Source organism: Chelon labrosus (genome assembly GCF_963514085.1).
Source record: "Chelon labrosus genome assembly, chromosome: 15".
In the NCBI taxonomy this organism is placed as follows: domain Eukaryota; kingdom Metazoa; phylum Chordata; class Actinopteri; order Mugiliformes; family Mugilidae; genus Chelon; species Chelon labrosus.
Window position 1 is genome coordinate 16,218,228 of NC_140348.1, and position 20,826 is coordinate 16,239,053.

Genomic DNA, 20,826 nt, shown 5'->3' on the forward strand with positions numbered 1-20,826 from the left:
TTTGCATCGACATAAAACGGAAGAAATGGAATGTATTTCTTTATTAAACTTCTTTTTCTACAAGTTAAAAACAATATGGCACAAACAAGGTATCATCTTTGAAATAAAAAGGTGTCACCATTGATAAAATACTGTACATTAATAAAATATATTGGGATATCGACAGGTGACAGCCAGTTAAATACAATGATTCAAGGACAGAGAAATACAGTGAAAGCACTCAGTTCCACAGGCTTAGATGTGCTCAACTTAACCACTTCATATGCACAACAAGCAGTAGACGGCAACTGATATCACATGACGTAGGCGCTCACACAATCCAGGCCCACCAGCCTCTGAGGGGTGTGGGATACATCATCTATAATCTGGAAATATGGTCCCGAGGGACACGTAGGAAATGAGTGTGCGTAATTGAAGGCATGAAAAGAACATGTCCCATTAGCGAGAGCAGAGGAAGTGTCATGGCACAGATGACTGGGAGCAGGTTGGCGAGGCAACGACATTACGCTAGGAACTGAATTTTTCAGTGCCCGTCTTTGTTAACCATTAACACTAGCTAATCACAGGACGTGATCCTTGGTCTACTGTGTGATTTACACCATGACAAACATTTTATTTAAGGATAAGACTCACATTAAAAAAAGTATATTGATGTGGAATAAAAACAAAAACAAAAAAAACAAGTGTATGTTATCAGAGGTGCTCCCTGATAACAGTTTCAGATATATCCAGTATTTCACATTAAAGTATGTAAACAAACAATTAAAGCACAGTTTTTTAAAAGTATTCTCTCTAAAACTATGTGAACATTTAGACTCTTAGTGATAGTTATCCTGCAAACCACTTTGTGGACAAATCTGCCATCATGGACAACGAATAATCTACTCTAAAACCTATTTAATATTAAAATATACTATTAATATATAGCAGAATTTTACATTCAAGTGCAAGATGTCTTGTGGCATTTAAGATTAACTGAATCTTAAGAGGACATTATCACAAAATTCACTGAAGCACACCAAGGACTCTGTAAACTGAGAATGTGAGTGACGGGACACACTGACAGTTTTAAATGTCTATGGCAGTTTTATCCTCTCGTGTTTGTCCGCTGCCCACCCGCCTTCGGCCCTCCAGCAGAAACGACAGCACCGTAGCCCATCGCTGTCCCAGTGACCTCTGTCGCGCCGTGTTTTCACACTGTCTGAAGTAGGTGGTGGTTCCCGTGGCGACGGCATCGAACTGCTCAATCAGAAGCCACACCTCCCAAAAGAGCGTCATTGCGTTCATGACCATTAGGGCCACAACCCAGAACTCCTCCCCGACCAACGTGAGCCACGACGACAGGCTGCGACTGCCGGCGGGCATCTTGCTGTACAGGTAAGTTGTTGCTATGGCAATGAAGAGAAGGTGGGCAATCGCCATGGAGAGGATGAAGAAGAGGAAAAGGCGGTGGTTACTTCGGCCAACGCACCGGTTGAGGAAAAGGCAGTGATGGTCGTAGTCTTCAATGCACACGTCGCACAGCTTGCAGTGTTTAGTGTAGTCAGGCTGAAACAACTATGAGGAAAACAAAGACAGTGTGGGACAGAGAGCAACATACTAGGACAAGGTTTTCCCAACAATTTGTGTAAAGCATACAATCATCTGGAAAATGTGCAACCTTCTTTTAAATGTTGCTTTCATTATGGGTCTTACAATAAATATTTAATCTTTATTATTTGACATAGAGTACAAGGCTGCTGTGAGAACTTTGATCTAAGCCGGGTTATATGTAGACATTTGTGGCTGTGTGTACATTTCTAGATCTAAACAGGAAGTCTGAAGCATATGGGCATATATATAAAGCACTGTGACTCTCTTAACCGTGACAGCTATGAATGTATTACCTCACAGTATGGACAGAACCTGTGAGGGCTCTGGTTGTTCTCCACCAGGTCAGCGATACAGCAGAATCGAGGATCTGCATCTGCTTTGTCCAGTGCCCCAGGGTCCTGAGTCAGAACCTTACAGAAAAGGCCGAACAGTATGGAGAAGTGGAACACGGCCACCTGGGCCAGAGCACTGGTTGGCCACACACGTTCACAAGGTTAAGGACGTACAGAAGTAATTTTAATACAAGAACACCTAGATTACATTTGCCATATGGTAAATCCCTTGCATTTAATCTCGAAAAACAGATAACTGCATTTAATAACAATTTATACTGTACTGATCCCTCACGGGGAGATAATTTTCTTGCATTTGACCCATCCAGCTGCGGCCTCTTATTGTGCAGTGACCAGGGATCAAATTAGGGGTGAGATCCTTCAGTCCCAAGACTGCTTCTCTTACCACGACTCCACAGGTTCCCCCATATGAACAGGCATGAACTGTTAACTGAATGTAAACTGTCGTAGGGCTCATCTCTCAACTTCCACTCCATTCTCAGGTCTTAAGTTACCGCTAGTTGGACATGGTCATCAGAGGATTGCCACTGAGTTCCCAGATGGCTTCCCATTTCATCATAGACTAAAATTTTGGTTAACCTGAGGGTGGCACCATAATATTTGGTCATCAAACACCAGTTAAGGCAATGTAATCTCTCAACCAAAGATTTGTATGTACTTATCTGCGTGTGCCACCGAAATAAGGCCAAATAATCAGGAAATATGTGCAGTAAAAAGACGTTTCCTGTGTTATCTCTCTGTTAAGGATATTAGGCATTATTCTTCCATAGAAGCAGAGCAGGGAATGGAACATACCAGCCAGAAGAGTTCCCAGATAGATCGGGTTAGGCAACCTAGAAATAAGACAGATGCTTTTTCAAGAGAAGTTTATAACAAACAGATAAATTACTGATAGACTGTACTCCACTTGGTGTCAAACCTTTGGTATGTGGTCATGCGGTGGTACTGTGTGAAAATGCTTCTGGCCAGCCAGGGGAAGAGCAAACCACAGATTAGCCCCCCATAGCCTCCCAACATGGCTGCTATCAGCAGGATGGCCGCTCCACTCAGAGTTGGAAAAAACAGTGTCCAGTAGTATAAAACTGATGACAGGCAACACAAACGCACCAACGCGCATGAGAACATTTTATCAGCATCACTGTTCATTAGCATGTATCACTATGCTTGCTTTTATTACTAAATGGATGGTGAAAACAACAGAGCAGTATTTACCATGAGACTCTCTGGGCTTGTGGTGTATTGGCTCATTAATGTACCGACTCAGTAGTTTGGTGAGTTGCTGATGTCTTGAAAAAAATACAGCAAAGTATTAATCAGCATCATAATCCCAAGAGAAAAAAAATCCGGAAAAGCAAACATACTAGATATTTTAAAGGCATGTTACAATCCCAAGCAGTCGCCTGATAGTCAGTGCTTTTCCAGATAATCCTGGAGCACATTCAGCAGATTCACCTGAACGTTTTCCCCTGCTTGCTGAGATCCAGAGGAGTGAGGCCGCTGTGATTTTTCTGATGGAGCATCCTGCATCCTGCTCTCTGCAGCAGTGTCCAGCACACCTCCACTCCACCCCTCTCTGCTGCAACGTGAAGTGCTGTCGCTCCCTGCTGGTCAACTGCGTCCACGGCACACCTCTGTAACACAAGCTGCAGGGTGAGGGGCACAGCAGCTGAAACATCTCACACATCCCGTAAAAGATGCATCGGCCATTGTTTCACATAGCATCTTGAAATTAAGTTGATCTTTTTGCATGTGCAAGAAAAGATCCGGACTTTACTTTGTAAATTCTTGGGTTGTTGACCAGAGAACATCTTTTTGCTGTGATGTGTACACTACAGTGAACTATAGTCGTATGCGAATGATTACTGGGAATGAGACTTAATCATACAGTGATTGTCTGGGTTTGAGAAACAACACAATGTCAACTTACAGTTGAGTAAAGTGTTGAATCCCATTCAATGGTGCAACATTAGCTAGCCTTCCAAATATATTTACTGAGCTAAAGCCTGTGATTGAGTGACCTAGCAAAGACATTACCATACCTGCTCTCTGAGCAAATATCGGACCACCTCTGTGTTTCCCGTGGATGCGGCCAGGTGAAGGGGTGTCACCTGGTACATGTCTGTGTCCGAGAACCGGAACATTCCTGTTTCCCACAGATAGTGCACTGCAACACTGGGGAAGATAACCAAGAGTTAGTTCATGCACAAAGTGTGTGACAACTAAGTTTGTGGTGTGATGTTTCCTCTACTTACATGCTGCCTCCAGTAACTGCATGATGCAGTGATGTCTTTCCTTGCAGATCTATGAGGCGCAAATCAGCTCCATACTGCATCATTTGATGTATGATGTAGATGTTCCCTTGCCTGATGTGAGTACAAACTGTTATTAGTCAGAATCAAGAAGAGAACAAAACTCATACCGTTGGCATCACGCTATCACTTCAAGAGTCCAGGCGTGACCTAAATATGCAACTACCTGCAGGCAAAATGAAAGGCTGTCTGTCCCGCATCACATGTCATGTTGGGATCAGCTCCAGAGCTAAGGAAAAGGTCGACCAGGGCGCGGTTACCGTGGAGGGCAGCGTAGTGGAGTGGGGTGAAACCACCCCAGCCTGGATGAAGGCAAAACACATGCACATCACAGTCAGGTTTGAAGATGCTGACCCTCAAACTCATTTGCAGTTACACTAACAACATAACCCTGACACAAATGCACAGTCTGTAAGCCTGTTGATCGCTAAAAGCTGCTGGAGTTGCAGGTTGGGCTTCGATCTGCACAATGTGACTTTGTGTCCGTGTTGTCACTGGATCTGTCCACCTCTCCATCACAGGATCTGAGCCAGAGCATCTCACACAGGAGCTGCAGCAGGGTCAGGTAACCCCCTTGGCATTGTGACAAAATCAGACATGATATCAGAAGACTCTGGAGAATATTCAGGTTCATAAAACATATGTTAAATTTAGCCAGACTATATGATTGTTCTAAATACACTTATGTGACATGCGTATAAAAGGATCGTCCTCTTTAAAAAAAAAAAAAAGAAAAAAGAAAAGCCTTGTTTGCAGCTCTCTTATTGATTAAAAAAAAATAAAAAATCAGGAAATACCGTCAGGCCAAGTATTGCTGACAGGAACGAAGAACGAAGCTGTGGCCTCTATAAATAAAAGACAAACACGGAATATACAGTTGCATCTTTGAAGTCTTACCTTTTTGCTTGAGGATCGATCGATCATTCTGAACAAAGTGTATGCACTGCTCAATATTTCCTCTCTGTATACAGTCAAATATGTCTCCACCGCTAACGGAGCACACAGGCATCGGATGCATTATGGTGTGTGTGTGCACGGAGGCGGCCTTCTACTATTTCCAGTCGTGAGAAAAACTGCAACGGAAACAGAATCAGCCGCTCGGACGAGTCGCTACAACATCACAATGTAAACTGAGGAGGGAGATCATCTTTCGCCGCTAAGTAAAGGGGACCCTTCATTGTGCTAAACCGATTGAGGCAGGCCACGCCCGGAACGCCTCATTGGTTGGATGTGGTCAGGTGGAGTGTGATGTCATCGCGTCAGCTAAACACGTGGTCAGTATAAACTCAACAGCGTCATAGTCAGGCTAGTGAATGCAGTGAGGTAAACACGGTTTCATTCTAAAAGAGGTATTTGAAATGTAGACACCGAATAGACAAGAAATGTTTGAAACTAACTGTCATGTATTGCAATAATTTGTCTTCCCTTGTAGAACTGACAATGTATAATTTAGCAGTGCGGTGTACTATAATAATATAATATAATATATTGAGACTTTGACCTGCAGAGTATTCACACATGACATGCGTTTGGGACACGACCTGAAATGAGAGTCCAGTTGTGGAAACTCGGAGGGGAACTGTAACCATTGCGCGTGTTGTCAACTCCAAAAGGTTAGTTTACGGAAACAATGTGAGTCAAAGCTGTGTCGAAATACTTAATGCGCCATATGGAGCTCCTGAATGAGGAAATAGTGCCGCTATTTTCAGTCGCTGATGACTATCGGAGGTGTAAACGTGATATTTGTTTAGTTTTGTTGGCTTAACCTAACTCTGCGGACTGCATTCACTGTTTTTATGTTAAATTATTCTTAATTAGTCATATTAAAATGATTTTTAGCGTCTAAACAAGCCATGCAACTGAGAAACACGACACTAATGGTGGCGGCATCATTAAATCAGCTGCTTTCCAATTCTTTTCAATGAAAAATCTATGCTAGTTACTATACTCATCAATTCTCTGTAATATCTGGCTGCTATTTTTATATTTCTCACAAGATGGCGCCGTTTAGCTATATTAACTCTGCTTGTATTTTAGTCTTTATGACACCAACATGACACAATTTCTAAATGTATCTGCTAAACTGATTGGTCCTTTGTTATCACGTCTTACAGTAAATATGTCAGTATGTTTTCTGATGCCGGTAAAGTCTTAATCCTTTTTTAATGGTCATTTTCTCTCCAAGATTGTGGGTTAGTCTCTCTCTTTGTGGGTTAGATTACAATTTACTCACCTTTTTGTTTAGTTCTGCCTGCTTGTGTTGCATATTATCTACGCAAATCAATTGTTTAAACAAGTCTGTCATTCCAGTTCTTATCAGCAGACAGTGTAATGAGTTTGTAATTGTTCCACCACCGTGTCAAAGCCCTCTGTTTGTCTGTGTCAACCTGTAGTTACATGTGTTTGTGGATTTCTGTGGCAGGATCATGGACTCCTGTCACTGTGATTCATGTCATCGCAGTGTGATGAGACGTGTCTAAAAAAAGAAAAGGGTTTCTTCTTTGAGCTGCTGTGGGAGGGCCCCATCCAACCGGCTAAACAGCAGTGTTTCACTTCTGCTTCTCTAAGGAAGTTAGAAAGCACATGATCTGGACCAGCTGATGTGAGTTGCTGTGCTTGTTCAAAGTTCAGTCTGCTTGTTGCAGATTAGTAAGGGGGAGTTGTACAGAAGGGTCTGCACAGTACGCGCCACTCATGTCTTAGCAGGTCTCTGCTTGTCTTTTCCTCCTGGCATGGCCACAGAGGCAGGCCCCTCACTTAGCTGGAATAATACATCACAGATGACCGCATTTTGTTAGAGCCTGGAAACTCCCATATGGCTCTCACAGAAGTGCAGGTAAGAATATGAAGATTTGCCTGTCCTTTCATGAATGTTTTTCTTTTAAAATGTGGGAGAAGTGTTACAGTACCTGGGATAATGTGGCCATTTTTCACTTCGACATACTTGACTGTATGACAGACTGTATGACCGATACAACTCAAAAGTTGTATGTGTTGCTTTCGCAAGTAAAGACCGACTCTTCTGCGCTTGCTGTGAGTTTTACAGAACATTCTCATATGGTACAACATCAAAGTATTGATAATGTTCAATGGAATGCTAGTTTTGGTTTCCCTGTACTTACCACCATAGTTTAATCTAACAGCTCTGGCTTATCAGTTAAGAAGTCTTTCTCTAAATATTTCCCCTGTTGTTTATCCCGAGTGCCTGTCTCTAAAAATAATGTTAATGTAATGAGGGAACAATTCGCTAATCAAACCTCAGTCATTCAATAACATCTGTTTGGCAGCAGGACTCCTCATCTCCACATCTCATTCTCACATGGCATAATCAAACATCAACATCACTAACATCCTGTTGTGACATAGTATTAGGTCTTTATTAGGGTAATGTAGATTTGATTTTGCAAGTACAAACTGATTTGAATTTCTATTGCATATGTGCGCCTTACAAGTTGTCATTTTGGAGTGTCGTTTTCAGTGTTGCCAGTGGTGAATCTGAACCTTTAAAGGTGAATCATATGTTTCCCTCTTTTGAAGCTGGTCTCTTATGTAGCCTGTTAATGAGAATGGCACATGACCGCCAGTGGTCTGTCCTCCTGTCTGGTGATTTCACCACTGCACATAGTGTCTTCAGGGGAGGAGGGGCAAAGAGCAGATTTGGTCTGGGGCAAATTTATCTACAGAAGTGAGACAAATCAAAGAAATGTGATTTAAAAAAATACTGTGAAGATTTTCTAACCTCGTGGCATCTAAAAAAAGAAAAAAAAAATCAGTATCAAGATTTCTTTTTTTTTTATCCTCTTTAGAACCCAACTCTAAAAAATGAGAGGATCAATAAAGAAACTGGAGAGCTGAGTGCTTCAGGGGAGTTATCTGTCTCTGTGGAGTTGAAGACGGAGAAGGTGGAGGGCTCTTGTATGAATCCTCAACTCTCTCAAGTACTCCAAGAACAGCTACGGGAGCTGGGGATTCACACGGTCTCAAGCCCTGACCGCAGAACTGACCATGTTCCTTTAGAGCAGAAAAGGAAACGTCTGGTCAAATTCCTGCCGCTCTACATACAGGTATGGACCCCTGGGACAAGAATATCCCATTGTTAATCCACTCTTTATTTTAAGAACCATGCTGTTTCTTTATAGTTCCTCAACCTTTAATCAGGATGGTTATTTCTTTTCTTATTAAATTAATTTCAGAAATAAATAATAAAAGAAAAAAATCATCGTCTGAAGTATTATTATTGCATAATGTCACAATAATTTTAAGTGGAGCCACAATTCTAAATGATGTGAACTTTGTAAAGATTAAGGAGATGCAGAACTTCTCGCAACTGCAATCACAACTACATGATCTTACTGATCCTAATTTGACCCTGGTGCCGCTATAGGCCTGTGCTGCTAGGGGGACCCCCCCCCCCCCCCCCCCATAATGCATTGATCACACCTTCGCTCCCGTTTCTCTCTTTCACTCTACAAGTTTAACTCTGAAATACAGAAGTGCTTTTGATATCATGCCAATCAGATTAATTATGATTAATTTTAAATTCTCTGTGCCTGAAACATGTCACTTAGGAAGAAATGCCCCATATTCCTGTGTGCACACTTCCAATTCCATCCCTAATATGTGTGTGTGTGTGTGTGTGTGTGTGTGTGTGTGTGTGTGTGTATATCGCACAACTTACTGGACTTATAGCTGCAGAAGTAATCACTCTTTGGCGTGCGCCTCTACAGTATGTGTGCATTTGTGTGGGGGCAGGTAAAAGCCACATGACCAGAGATTTGATCAGAACGCAGGGCCTCACTTAAGAGCAGCGAACTCAGTGAAATGCGATATCCTCTTATGGAACTGAAAAGCGCATGTTGTATGCAGTGGCTTTCATTATTTATAGTGCAGTGCATTAGCAAAAGCGGACATCCAACTACAATATGGTCCTGAAATTAAGCTCTTCACAACAATGCAATGACTAATACAACCCAGACAAAAGTGACATTTAATGGCATGAAGTTCATGTAACATTATCTTTACATGCTTTACATATCTACAGCGAACTAAAATTTCAATGAAGGTTATAATGTTCAGTTTTTGTTGAAACATTAGACACACAGACCATCAGTATAAACATCTGCAGAATTCTAACATCTCATTACATATCTTGTCTTGTCTCATTTCTGATCTCAGGTCTGTGAAGATGGTGGCAGATTGGAAAGTTTGGACATAAAGCGGCTTGCAGCTCTTACTGCTGACAGTGTCATTCATAATGTCCACAGCAGAGTGGAAGGAAGACCTGCAGGTACGAGCAAATGCATGTATCAGCATACAGCATGGGCGGGGGGCCTTTCTACCTCCTTGGCCTGCTTCTGCTTTTTTGTGTGCAGGCTATTTAGCGGGCTGTTTACGTGAAACTTATTTTTTCTTTTGCTACGAAAGAGAAAGTTAATTAGGGAAGTAGATACTTCTGGTTTTAGATGCAGTCTTGGTGTAGATTTTAGCAAGCACACTGATACGATGCATGTTTTGCCTTTTAATACTTCATAAGAACTTTGCATGTTGACTGTGTAACTTTTTCTTCTTGATCCGAGACTGATCTTTTTACACACTGCTGTTACATTAAAATAACTTCGCAGAAACCGCTGTTCAGGTAAACCTTAAGATAGACACGTACTATTCAAATTCTGTCTCTAGAAACAGAAATGAAACTTTTATGTCAATGCACTAAATTTAGATTTTAATGCTTTCTGAGACAGTAATTGGTGAAGAGGTGTAGCTATAGAACGTGACAGCCTTGCTAAGTTTGACTTGATGATTTTAAACTGGTTTATGGCCATTTTGGTCAGCGTTGTCCTTGGTTCACTAAATCTCTTCTGTGGTTCCAGAGGGCGCTCGTCAGGAAGTGGTGCGGTTCTTCCAAAGACCAAATGAGGATACAGACTGTGAAATAAAAGAAAGTCCAGGATGGCTGCTGTTAAAGTCCCTCTTGGTGCTTACAGCTGACAGCTCAGTGAGTGAGAATTGACAGTTTTTATAGAGCAGTGAATTTCAAAAGCCCCTGCACTTACACTCCCTGGCCAAAAGAAAGTCGCCACCAAAATAAAAAGGTCACACATTCTAATATTTCGTTGGGCCGCCTTTAGCTTTGATTACAGCACGCATTCACTGTGGCATTGTTTCGATAAGCTTCTGCAATGTCAGAAAGATTTATTTACGGGAGAGTCTGACCAGAAGCCTTCTCCAGCACATCCCAAAGATTCTTCATGGGGTTAAGGTCTGGACTCTGTGGTGGCCAATCCATGTGTGAAAATGATGTCTCATGCTCCCTGAACCACTCTTTCACAATTTGAGAATCCTAGCATTGTCATCTTGGAATATGTGCTGTGCCATCTGGGAAGAAAAAAAATCCATTGATGGAATAACCTGGTCATTCAGTATATTCAGGTAGTCAGCTGACCTCATTCTTTGGACACATAATGTTGCTGAACCTAGACCTGACCAACTGCAGCAACCCGAGATCATAGCACTGCCCCCACAGATTTGTACAGTAGGCACTAGGCATGATGGGTGCGTCACTTCATCTGCCTCTATTCTGACCCTGATGCCCCCATCACTCTGGAACAGGGTGAATCTGGACTCATCAGACCACATGACCTTCTTCCATTGCTCCAGAGTCGAATCTTTATGCTCCCTAGCAAATTGAAGCATTTCTTCCAGTTAGCCTCACTGATTAGTGGTTTTCTTAAGGCTACACAGCTGTTCAGTCCCAATCCCCTGAGTTCCCTTCACATTGTACGTGTGGAAATGCTCTTACTTTCACTATTAAAAATAGCCCTGAGTTCTACTGTTGTTTTTCTTCTATTGATTTCACCAAACGTTTAAGTGATCGCTGATCACGATCTATCAGGATTTTTTTCCCCACCATCCTTCCAGTTTTTAATAATGCGTTGGACAGTTCTTAACCCAGTTTTAGTAGTTTCTAGAATCTCCTTAGACGTGTTCTCTGCTTGATGCATGCTGATGAGTTGACCCTTCTCAAACAGACTAACATCTTTTCCACGACCACAGGACGTGTCTTTCGACATGGTTGTTTAAGAAATGAGAAGCCACTCATTGCATCAGTTGGGGTTAAATAACTTGTTGTCAGCTGAAAGATAATCACCCATGCAGTAATTATCCAATAGGAGGCTTGTACCTATTTGCTTAGTTAAATCCAGGTGGCGACTCTTTTTTTTTTTTTTGGCCAGACAGTGTATTTATGGTTACAGTAATGGTTAAAATCATAAATAATATAAGTACATTGAGAACTGCATGTTGTTGTTTTTTTTGTGTGTCTGCAGGATATATTGTCCTCGATAAACCCAGGACTCCCTGCTGCTTTGGTGAAATGTTTGTACCTGCTCGTGTGCCTTCCAGCTAAAAAGGAGAACATTGCAATAGAAGAGACCTTTCAGGAGTCATTAACACAGGTTAATAATAATCCACTTCTTCCTTTAAAGGTCTGTAATTTAAGGGGCTCTGTTAGCAGAAATAGAAGATGGTAGTAATAATTATGTTTTCACTGTTGTTTAATCCTCTCTAACTGTGAATGGTTGTGTTTTTTGTTAGCTTAGGAAGAGTCCACCACATCAACAAGGTTCTCTTCAGTCAGACATGTTGCTCCATCGTGTTTATACAGTAGCCAAAAACAGACAAATCAAACTATTTGCATGCTTGGAAAGAGAAGGCGTCTGAGGTGTATTCAGTTTGCATGCAATTTGCGATGTCCTGCTCTGATCTTTTTTGTTTACTCTTGTTTTGTATTTATACTTCCCTCTGCCTCCCTCCCCCTTTAGGTTCTCCTTCAGCTCTGTAGGCATCCAAACAATGCGGAGGGACTGGTAGAGTCACAGGAGTTGCAATGTCTTATCATTGGCCTCACATCACTATGGGATCAGACCAGTGCCTCCTGGAGGCACCAGGCCTCCCGTGTCCTCAAAGCAGTCTCTGCTGTAGCGACAAGCAACACTGTCCCGAGTTTGCTAGGTGAGTAAACTCAAAACTAACAGGGATAAGTAACATTTCCATTAGGCTTTAAGCTGGTTACTTGTTTCCCTGAAAACAGGCAGCATGGAATAATTAGATTTTATTCTGGAAAGTTATTCGTGCAGACAGATATTTTCCAGAAATGATCTAATTATACAGAGACACATGACCACACATTCGAGGAGAGAGACATACTTCATTTATCTTTCACATGATCAGAACAGATAATTCACTCAAATGTTCCTGTTATCACAAGTTTGCTTAGATTCGTTTTGGACATCCAGAGGTTATCGTCATTTTCCAGCATGGTGATTCGCTCGCTTCACAGTGCATCTCTTTTCTGTGGTATACTTCTATAGGGGTTTGTTAAACCTGGTTGTACACATGCTAAGGCTGAAGGACATTAGTCCACCATATCACTGAAAAAAAGTCTTTTAGAAGGTCAGGGTTAGCGTGGTATCATGTGATAAAACTATTCTTGAGTTAGATACTTCCAGACTATTGCACCAAGGTACTGTGTGTGTCTGAGTAATTGCTACTTCCCTAACCATGGACATTACCATTTCCTTATTAGGCAAGAACTGTGTGCGGCTCTGCATCCAGAACTTGTTGCACATCAGTGCTGATGTCTCAGGACCACTGCTAGCTGAGGTGGCCGTGGCCGTGTTTAGCTTCATTAGAGACACGTACCACCTCAATCCAATCCTCTTCACCGAATTTGACACCAACAACGGCTACAAGGCTCTTGAGAACATCCTCAGACGGTGAGATTAAAGATCACGAACAGAAAACCAGTGAAATGGGATCTGGAATAAATTAAAGTCAAAGTGTGTGCTTAGAGAGCTTTATTTTCTTGGTGTTTTTTAAGACAAGCGTAAATATGCGTTCTGTGAAATTAAGTTGCATTTCTTGCTGTACAGCCTCTACAAAGGGTGTAATGATTCATACAAATGCAATTTGTCTGCTCCTTTGATCTGTGCATGTCTGCTATTTATTTAGCGTAACCTGTTTTGTTCTCTTGGTCTTAAGCTGTGAAGAGGGTGTGTCCTTGGAAGAGTTTCAGCCTGTGGAGGAGTTGCTCGCTCTCATTGCATCTTTTACTCTGCTTGGAAAAACTGAGCTGAAAGTGGCTCTTTGTGTCACTAACCCTCAGCCTCCAGGCTTCAGGTTCGACCCGCCACTCACCAAAGGTAGGTCAAGTCTTCACAGAAAGTACTGCAGTATTATTTTCAGACCTCCTCTCCGTAATTATCTCTTAACAGTTGGTTGTATCATGAGAATTAACCCTGAACCATCCCTCACAAATGCACACCCCAAACTATCTAATTAGTATTACTTGCACGGATCAGCAGCCATAGACTGCTAAAGGGACCACACAGTTCATCTCTCTTTTGCACTTTTGCCCTCATATAACCCACTCAAACCACACCACCCCCTTTCCCTGATTTCCCACATACCCAGGCTCCCCACTCCCCTACTGCTATCCCGCTGCAGTGCACAACACCCCTCAGGTTAACAGGAAGCTGAGGTGATTATGTCTGGGATGATGAAGTGGTGGCTCCCCCTCTAACTCTGTTAGGATGCCCCACATCCATTCACCACTGGCCTACAGCATCCAGTCATCTATCATAGATACGCACACACCTCTATCCAACACTCATAAATAGAGTGTCCATAATAAACGCATACAGTCACCCAAACATACACACAGACACACACACTTAACACCCATCTATCACATCAAGGAGTAGATCTGTTTCCAGCAGAGGGAAGTGGCGCTGTTTTGTATTGACCTTATTTGGTTATGATGCGATTTTGCTTAAGCGTGAATATGAATCCTATTACTAACCAGCTTCATATTTATTCACAAGAAATGTGTATTGTGGCACCCAAATCTAAGACCTCCAATAAAAATGTTGACAATGCAGCAAACAAACTCCATCAAGGCAGATTACGCTTCTTTTCTTTTGCATTCATGCCTCTAATATTGTCTGTTTTCAGTCTATTTGTGCACATGTAACTCAATTGGCGTGTGAGGTTCAGGTTGTGCTCTATATTAAAGGTTGTAATTTGTTTGTTGTTCTATAACATTGACTGTTTGACCTTGCCAGAGCAAAATCTTACATGTCAGGTTTTATATTCAAAACATTGTGTGGCTAAATTAACCCCGAGTTTATAGTGTTTTGAAGAGTAGCATGACAACAAAGGTATTTGAGACCCATCTAGATTTATTTTATTTAACATGACTAGTTATAAAGTGCTGAAATCTTATTTGAAAAGTTAAGTCTATTGACACGTTTTTTTCTCCAGGTTTAGCTGTAAAGAACCTGCCCGCGTTCGACCTGCTGCAGGCCTCCTTGCTGCGTTCTCAGGATCCTCTGCTCTGCTGTCAGCTTCTTCGAACACTACAGACAATATGGGAGAGGGACCCAGCCAATTTCTTCCTCTTGGAGTGGACCGTCCAGTCGATGGCCCAGCTAGCTGCCTGCATGTGGCGTAAACCGGTGCCTGCTCAAAAAATATTCTTTTCCCTGCTTGAGATGGTAAATTTGGACAACAAATGGTGCATGCTTTTTAAAACATTTTTTTTTTTGTTTAATGCAGAATGCATACAAGGTTTGATTAAATGCTTGAATTCTTACAGGTGGTGTTTAAGTTGAACTACATTCCCCACGAGACCTTGCGGGCACTGCTGGGTGTGTTGAAGCAAAGCTGGGCTGGAACACTGGCTACTGGAGTGGCAGGGATAGAATTTGGGGTGGTGGCGCTTACATGTTTTCACAGGTTAGCAGTGCTTCTTTTACTCACAATTCTTCAGGATACTTCTTAAAACCGTAGGCATGTCTTCTTTCTTTGTGAAAAACAAAGCATGTGCCCATACTACAAGTTTGAGTAAGAGTGGAAAAACACTCAATAAACTGGATAGTTTGGGTATTCTTTTATTATATGTCTCCTTGATGTAAGGTGAATAAAATCTGTGTCCTGTGCTCTATAGAATGACTGTGCACAGTAGTATGCTTGCCGACGTGCTAAGTGACTGGGGTCTGCTGGAGCTGCTGCTCGGGGAACTGCGCAGGAGAGCTAAGATCCTCAGGAAGGCAGGAGCTGTATCTTCCTCTAAAATAAGTATGAATGAACCTATTTGTAACTTTTTATGTAATCATGATTGCACAACATCTGTGCAGACAGAGTGTGCCTGTTTGATGTTGCACACACCATTACAGCAAATTTGGGATTGAGAAACGCGCTTGGTCAAGATTCAGTACTTAAGTGTTCGAAGTGAGGGAAAATAAAATTCCTGTGGCTCTTTGTACTTGGGCTTGCAAGTGTGTCTCAGCAGCTGCCTTCAATGACCTTCTGAAGCTGTAATTCTCAACTGAAGTTCTTGTTCTTTGTAGATTCTCAGCAGGTGTCAAGTGTGGAGGACAGTGACAGACTGCTCACTACCTGTATGCTTCAAGTTGTGTCAACTCTTACTTTGCGTTCAATCAAAAACACAGGTATATCCAGTCGCTTCTTCTGTTATTATTTCATTCATTTAATGTGTCTTTAATTTTACTATACATAGCTTATTGTTTTTCACGTCGGTTCCAGTTTCAGTGCGAGATCTTGGTATGGTTCCTTACATTAAGATCTTTTTGGATGAGGATCAGTATCGAGGTCCCACTCTGAGCATTCTGGAGCAGCTAGCTGAAATTAACCCAGAAGAATTCATGAGCACAGCCATTGGAGCCCTCTGCTCCTCCACACAACAAGAACTTGGCTTAAAGCTGGACCTTTTGCAGGTACTTGCCTTGCACATGCACCCACAGTCACAGGCAACAGCACACACACACATCCAGAAACACATGTAGCAATCTCAGCTGAGCTGTAAATGCAGTAATGCTCTACATCAAATCATAACAAATTGTAATGCACTTAAAACATAATAAGCTAGTGAATTTATTTTCTTAGCATGTGGGATTCTGATTAAATTATATACAAATGCAGATTGATTTGCTAAAACTGGTTTAGCTGTTCGCGCTGGACTGATTTGATTAGGCCAGCAGCCTTGTGCTGTGGCACTCTGAAGATTACCACCTCTATCAGATCAGTGAATGGGACAGAGATCCGATTAAGCCTAAATAAGTTACACACCTACTGTATGTGTCCATTTTTATAGATGGCAGCAAGAAGAGCACTTACTTGCCGATATTGTGTGCACTCAATGTGTGTACATTTGTGCTTGTTTGTGCACGCATCAAGACGCACGTGTGTGCCTGTGTGTTCTTTGTGCTAACATGGTTATAGCAGGTGGCAATCAGATTGGGTGCGACCTCGGTTGGCAAGTGTTGAGAGCCATTGTGATTACTCCAGTTTCAGTTAATCACATTTTCCTCTGCGTTCTGTCTCACACATTACCTACCTGATGGATTAGCTCTCTAAATTGAATAAAGCTAATGTGATTTAGTTCACCTCCAAAAACTAGTTACCAGAAATGATTTATGATTTATCTATACGTTTCATCTATTTTTCATGACATTCTTTTAATTGACTAGGAAGATTGTCTAAAAGCAGAGGCTTTGAGCAAAGCTTTGTGTCTGGTGTGGGCAGCAGAATCTGCTTTGTCACGCGTATTATTAGGCTTAAGTGTGTTTGAGCCCACATGCTCACTGTCCAAATTGTCTGCCTGTCTTTGGTATTGCAGTCTGTGCTGAGGGTGCTGGAGAGCCCCAACACTTGGGACGCCTTCAGAAGGGCGGGAGGCTTCACAGGACTGTTGTCCCTGGTGATCGACATGGAAGGAGCTCTTTCTGACCATCCAAAAGCAGAAGTGTGGACGTTCTTGGGCCATCAACCACTGCTGGACCTCCTCCTCCTCATTCTGCACATCCTGGCCTTGGCTGTGCATCTTCACACAGTAAATGCACATCATTTTGAGACTGGTGGCTTCTATGAAAGGCTGGCTGAGGCTCTACTCCATCTGGGCTGCTTCCACACTGCAAGCCTCGAGAGAGAAGCGTGGAATGGAGATAAGTGCTCTGGTCCCAAGACTGCACACGACAACCCTTGTGGAAAGAGCTTCCACCAGTTTGTTGAGTTAGCAGAAGCTCCTAAAACTCCCACTGCTCCCTCCACCACACAACATCTTAAGTTGCCTGTCACACTTCGGACATGCTTAAGGCTGCTCTCCTATCTCGACCAGTTTTCCACAGGGACCTTCTCACCTCAGGAGTTAAATATGGGACTAGAGCCTGAGGAAGGGTGTGATGGAGATAAAGAGAATCTAAAAAGACCAGTAGGGTACGAAGGAGTGCATTCAGGATCTCCTCCTGTCCACCCGGCTTCGGGCCCACAGTCCATGGAGAGCAAATTAGGAAATTCCAGAAACAGAGGTCTCAGTAGCTCCACAATCTGCACGGAGTCTCAGTACAGGTGAATATTTGTAACCATTTGGAGGAGATGGGAAACCCAAGTAAAGCTGCATTCACATATGTAGTGATGAATGGACATAAAACCTTTTTGTTTTTCTGTTTTTTTTTGTTTTTTTTTTTGCTTGGCTTATAGTAGGCTCACCCGCGATCCGATTATTCTTCATCCAGGGGCGATCCGAGTGATGATGACTCTCCTTCCATCAGTGTTTACTCCTGAGGACCCTCAGGTACATTTCTAGACTAAACATTTCACAATCGTCAATGTTGCGTATCGTTTAATACACAAAAAGGCCGCAGTATGAGACAAACTTCTTTCCCTCTTTCTCAGCTGTCTATGGAGGTCCAGTTCTCATTGGCACACCACATCCAGGTTTTGGTGAAATCTGAGCGAAACCGCCAGATAATGTGCGAAGGGGGGTTGGTCGCCACACTGCTGACTCAGTGTCAGAGCATACTGCTGACACCAAATCACCCGTTACATCTACCGGTTACACGTGTCTTGGAGAAGCTCTCTTCTCAGGCCATCACACATTTAGACTTCAGGTCAGACATGTACAGTCTTTGAAGCTTAGACTCAGGCATGTCTTTATTTTGCTAAAGATGAAGATGCTAAAATGTCCTATCAGCGTTTCAGCGATATTCTGTAGTTGACGTGTTTGTTACTGCTTCCTCTTCAGAAAGTTCCTTTGTTTAGGGGACCCTCTCATGTGCTTGTCAGGCAAAACAGCCAAGCAGCTACAGCTCGAATGTGACTCACAAGTCAAAGCACCTGTTTCAAATGGTATGTTTTATTATAATCACTCTATGTCTGCTTTTTACTATTACTAACAATTAATAAGTTCAGCCCACAGACACGAAAGCATGCCACTCATTAAATTTTGGTTGTGTTTTCTAAACCAGGTCAGAGTACAGAGGCAGATCCTGGATCTTCAGCGAAGACACTGAAACGCACCTTCAGCTTGTTACGGTCTACACCCTCTCTCGGTTCTGCGATCCCTGTCCACCAGATCCTCAGCTTGGTGTCCATGACATCACCGCGCACGTTCAGACCACACAGGCTCTCTTCCTCACCTGCATTTGTAGAGTTTGACATGAGTGAGAGCGGATATGGGTGAGTCCTTGTTTCAGTTTCTGTCTACTTAAAGGGGAACTACTGTTTTTTACAACCTGGACCTTATTTCTGGCATAAAATATGGCCGTTCACTCACCCATATAACTTTTGTGTAATTTGTATTCCTTCGGGAGATATTTAGATCAGCGTATATGCATATAGTGGGAGTGACTGGGGCACCGGAACACAGCCTCTAAATAAAACTCGTTCATTTCATCAATATTTTGTTATTGTACGTCTAGTGCTATTCCCCGTTGAGTCCGGAGTTACCTGTTATCATCGCCTGGGGTCTGTAGATTGACATACAGACCCCAGATGATGTCTTCTGACTTGGATGATGTCGTCTCTGAGCGCACCTGCGACAGTCGGCTTGTTTACCTGTAATTTGCTACTGCTAGTTTTTTTGCAACATGGCTGAATATTTTTTCGACTCTGAGGTTGTGGACGAACCATAGCAGTTAATGCCTTATTTAGAGGCTGCGTTTCGGTGCCCCAGTCACTCTCACTACATGGATGTACACTAATCTAAATATCTCCTGAAGCATTATGAATTACACAAAAGTTATATGGGTGAGTAAACAACCGTATTTTATGCCAGAAATAAGGTCCAGGTTGTAAAAAACAGTAGTTCCCCTTTAATATAAGATGTGCTACATGAACATTACTTCTTCTCCTTAAGGACATTTTGTATTATACATTATACATCTGCTGCAAATAATACCTGAATTCCATACTTTGAGGAAATAATAACAAAACAAATAAAAAACATTGCTAATTTCATACCATGTGCTTTGCAGCTGTCTTTTCCTGCCCTCTCTGGCCACAGTCAAAGGAGTCGCTGCTGATTCCATCTCAACCGGTGGAATTGGAGGAGGTCAGTCACAAGTCTAAATATTTAATACTCACATATTTGTGAATAACTCTAACCATCTTCTGTTTTGTATTTTAGACTGCCGAGGTTTTCCACCTGCAGCCGGTCTCTCGTTTTCGTGCTGGTTCCAGATCAACAGGTTCAGCTCAGCCTGTGATTCCCACCCAATCCGTCTGCTGTCCGTGGTTCGCCACATGTCCCGGACTGAACAACAGTACATTTGCCTGTCAATCTCCTTCTCAGCCTATGACGGCTGTCTGGTTATCTCCACTGAGGAGGAAGCATTTACATATCTAGGTAAGAGTGATATGGTTATGGTCGGTATTTGCCCTTGATAAACTTTGATAATCAGTTGTGTTTGAAGTCAGTGTTTATACAGAGATTGCCTTTCTCCATGTCTCTTTTACAGATATGATGGAGCCAGAAGTTTGCACTCCCACTTCTTTGCCTGCGTCACTGAGGTTCCGCTGCTCCAGCATCCTGGTCCCAGGCCAATGGCACCACCTGGTTGTGGTCATGACCAAAGACGTGAAGAAGAGCTGTCTGACCTCAGCCTACTTCAACGGCAAGCCAGTGGGGACAGGAAAGGTATGATGAGAGGAGAGAGACTGAGGAGTTGGTGATTGATCTGATTCAAGCCCCAATGTAGCGTTTATGTATTTATGTATCATAGCCTCTCCATTTTCTGTCAGATGAAGTACATTCAGCCATTCCCTGGTCAGTATGTATCCATGGACCCCACTGCTGTGATTGATGTGTATGGGCTGATAGGGACACCTGCTCCCTGGAAGGAGCATGCTGCACTAGTGTGGCGAGTGGGTCCTTCTTACCTTTTTGAAGAGGCCTTGAGCCCTGAGGCCGTGGGTGTTATATACACACAGGGCACCGCATACCTGGGCAACTTCCTGGCTCTGCGCAACACAGGTTAGTCACAAGATCTGCCATGCCATTATGCAACTTTCAGTACGTCTTCCAGGAAATGAGTTTCGGATAAATTCTGACTCTGTATTTTGTAGTTGTTGCTTAACACTGTTGCTGTATTACAGCATTGTAATAATTTAGCTTCGCATTTTTAATACTTTTGCATCATATGAAAATAATACAATTAAAAACAATGCAATTAAACAATTAGGTTTTTGCTATTTATTGCGAGGATTCTTGTGAC

The 20,826-nt window shown here is 42.5% G+C and overlaps 2 protein-coding genes across 4 annotated transcripts in view; one reads left to right on the forward strand and one right to left on the reverse strand.

Moving 5' to 3' along the window:
- Positions 1 to 58: 58 nt before the first annotated feature.
- On the reverse strand, positions 59 to 5,568 carry LOC311500598 (uncharacterized protein). 3 transcript variants are annotated; one of them, XM_084562100.1, is made up of 10 exons: positions 5,153 to 5,568; positions 4,422 to 4,557; positions 4,199 to 4,309; positions 3,986 to 4,118; positions 3,399 to 3,577; positions 3,159 to 3,232; positions 2,866 to 3,028; positions 2,697 to 2,779; positions 1,887 to 2,077; positions 59 to 1,557 (listed from the first exon to the last, which is right to left on the reverse strand). In XM_084562100.1, exons 1-10 carry the CDS (start codon positions 5,271 to 5,273, stop codon positions 1,069 to 1,071), a joined length of 1,680 nt encoding a protein of 559 aa, XP_084418226.1. In that variant the 5' UTR covers positions 5,274 to 5,568; the 3' UTR covers positions 59 to 1,068. The 3 variants fall into 3 exon arrangements, with proteins under 3 accessions (XP_084418226.1, XP_084418227.1, XP_084418228.1); XM_084562101.1 differs by having other exon boundaries at positions 4,422 to 4,828; positions 5,153 to 5,257; XM_084562102.1 differs by having other exon boundaries at positions 61 to 1,557; positions 4,199 to 4,325; positions 5,153 to 5,276.
- Positions 5,569 to 5,872: 304 nt separating this feature from the next.
- The window catches only part of wdfy4 (WDFY family member 4), a 39,238-nt gene continuing 24,284 nt past the window's right edge, over positions 5,873 to 20,826 (forward strand). Inside the window, exons 1-22 of the mRNA XM_084562326.1 lie at positions 5,873 to 7,091; positions 8,062 to 8,319; positions 9,431 to 9,542; positions 10,126 to 10,250; positions 11,581 to 11,709; positions 12,076 to 12,265; positions 12,840 to 13,029; positions 13,295 to 13,455; positions 14,576 to 14,808; positions 14,910 to 15,049; positions 15,261 to 15,391; positions 15,664 to 15,765; positions 15,860 to 16,050; positions 16,953 to 17,680; positions 17,813 to 17,906; positions 18,008 to 18,222; positions 18,357 to 18,460; positions 18,580 to 18,790; positions 19,588 to 19,664; positions 19,740 to 19,958; positions 20,071 to 20,249; positions 20,354 to 20,585. Of these exons, the coding sequence (XP_084418452.1) occupies positions 7,071 to 7,091; positions 8,062 to 8,319; positions 9,431 to 9,542; positions 10,126 to 10,250; positions 11,581 to 11,709; positions 12,076 to 12,265; positions 12,840 to 13,029; positions 13,295 to 13,455; positions 14,576 to 14,808; positions 14,910 to 15,049; positions 15,261 to 15,391; positions 15,664 to 15,765; positions 15,860 to 16,050; positions 16,953 to 17,680; positions 17,813 to 17,906; positions 18,008 to 18,222; positions 18,357 to 18,460; positions 18,580 to 18,790; positions 19,588 to 19,664; positions 19,740 to 19,958; positions 20,071 to 20,249; positions 20,354 to 20,585 (4,042 nt within the window). The 5' untranslated portion in view covers positions 5,873 to 7,070. The remainder of the gene's footprint in view (positions 7,092 to 8,061; positions 8,320 to 9,430; positions 9,543 to 10,125; positions 10,251 to 11,580; positions 11,710 to 12,075; positions 12,266 to 12,839; positions 13,030 to 13,294; positions 13,456 to 14,575; positions 14,809 to 14,909; positions 15,050 to 15,260; positions 15,392 to 15,663; positions 15,766 to 15,859; positions 16,051 to 16,952; positions 17,681 to 17,812; positions 17,907 to 18,007; positions 18,223 to 18,356; positions 18,461 to 18,579; positions 18,791 to 19,587; positions 19,665 to 19,739; positions 19,959 to 20,070; positions 20,250 to 20,353; positions 20,586 to 20,826) is intronic.

Bases quoted from the DNA above. Each gene is read 5' to 3' on its own strand.
- LOC311500598 (XM_084562100.1), bottom strand. From the start codon at position 5,273: ATGCATCCGATGCCTGTGTGCTCCGTTAGCGGTGGAGACATATTTGAC. The intron at 3,578-3,985 runs GTATGGTAATGT...CTTGTGTTACAG, and splicing joins GATATTTGCTCAGAGAGCAG to AGGTGTGCCGTGGACGCAGT. The intron at 3,029-3,158 runs GTAAATACTGCT...GCCTGTCATCAG, and splicing joins CAAGCCCAGAGAGTCTCATG to TTTTATACTACTGGACACTG.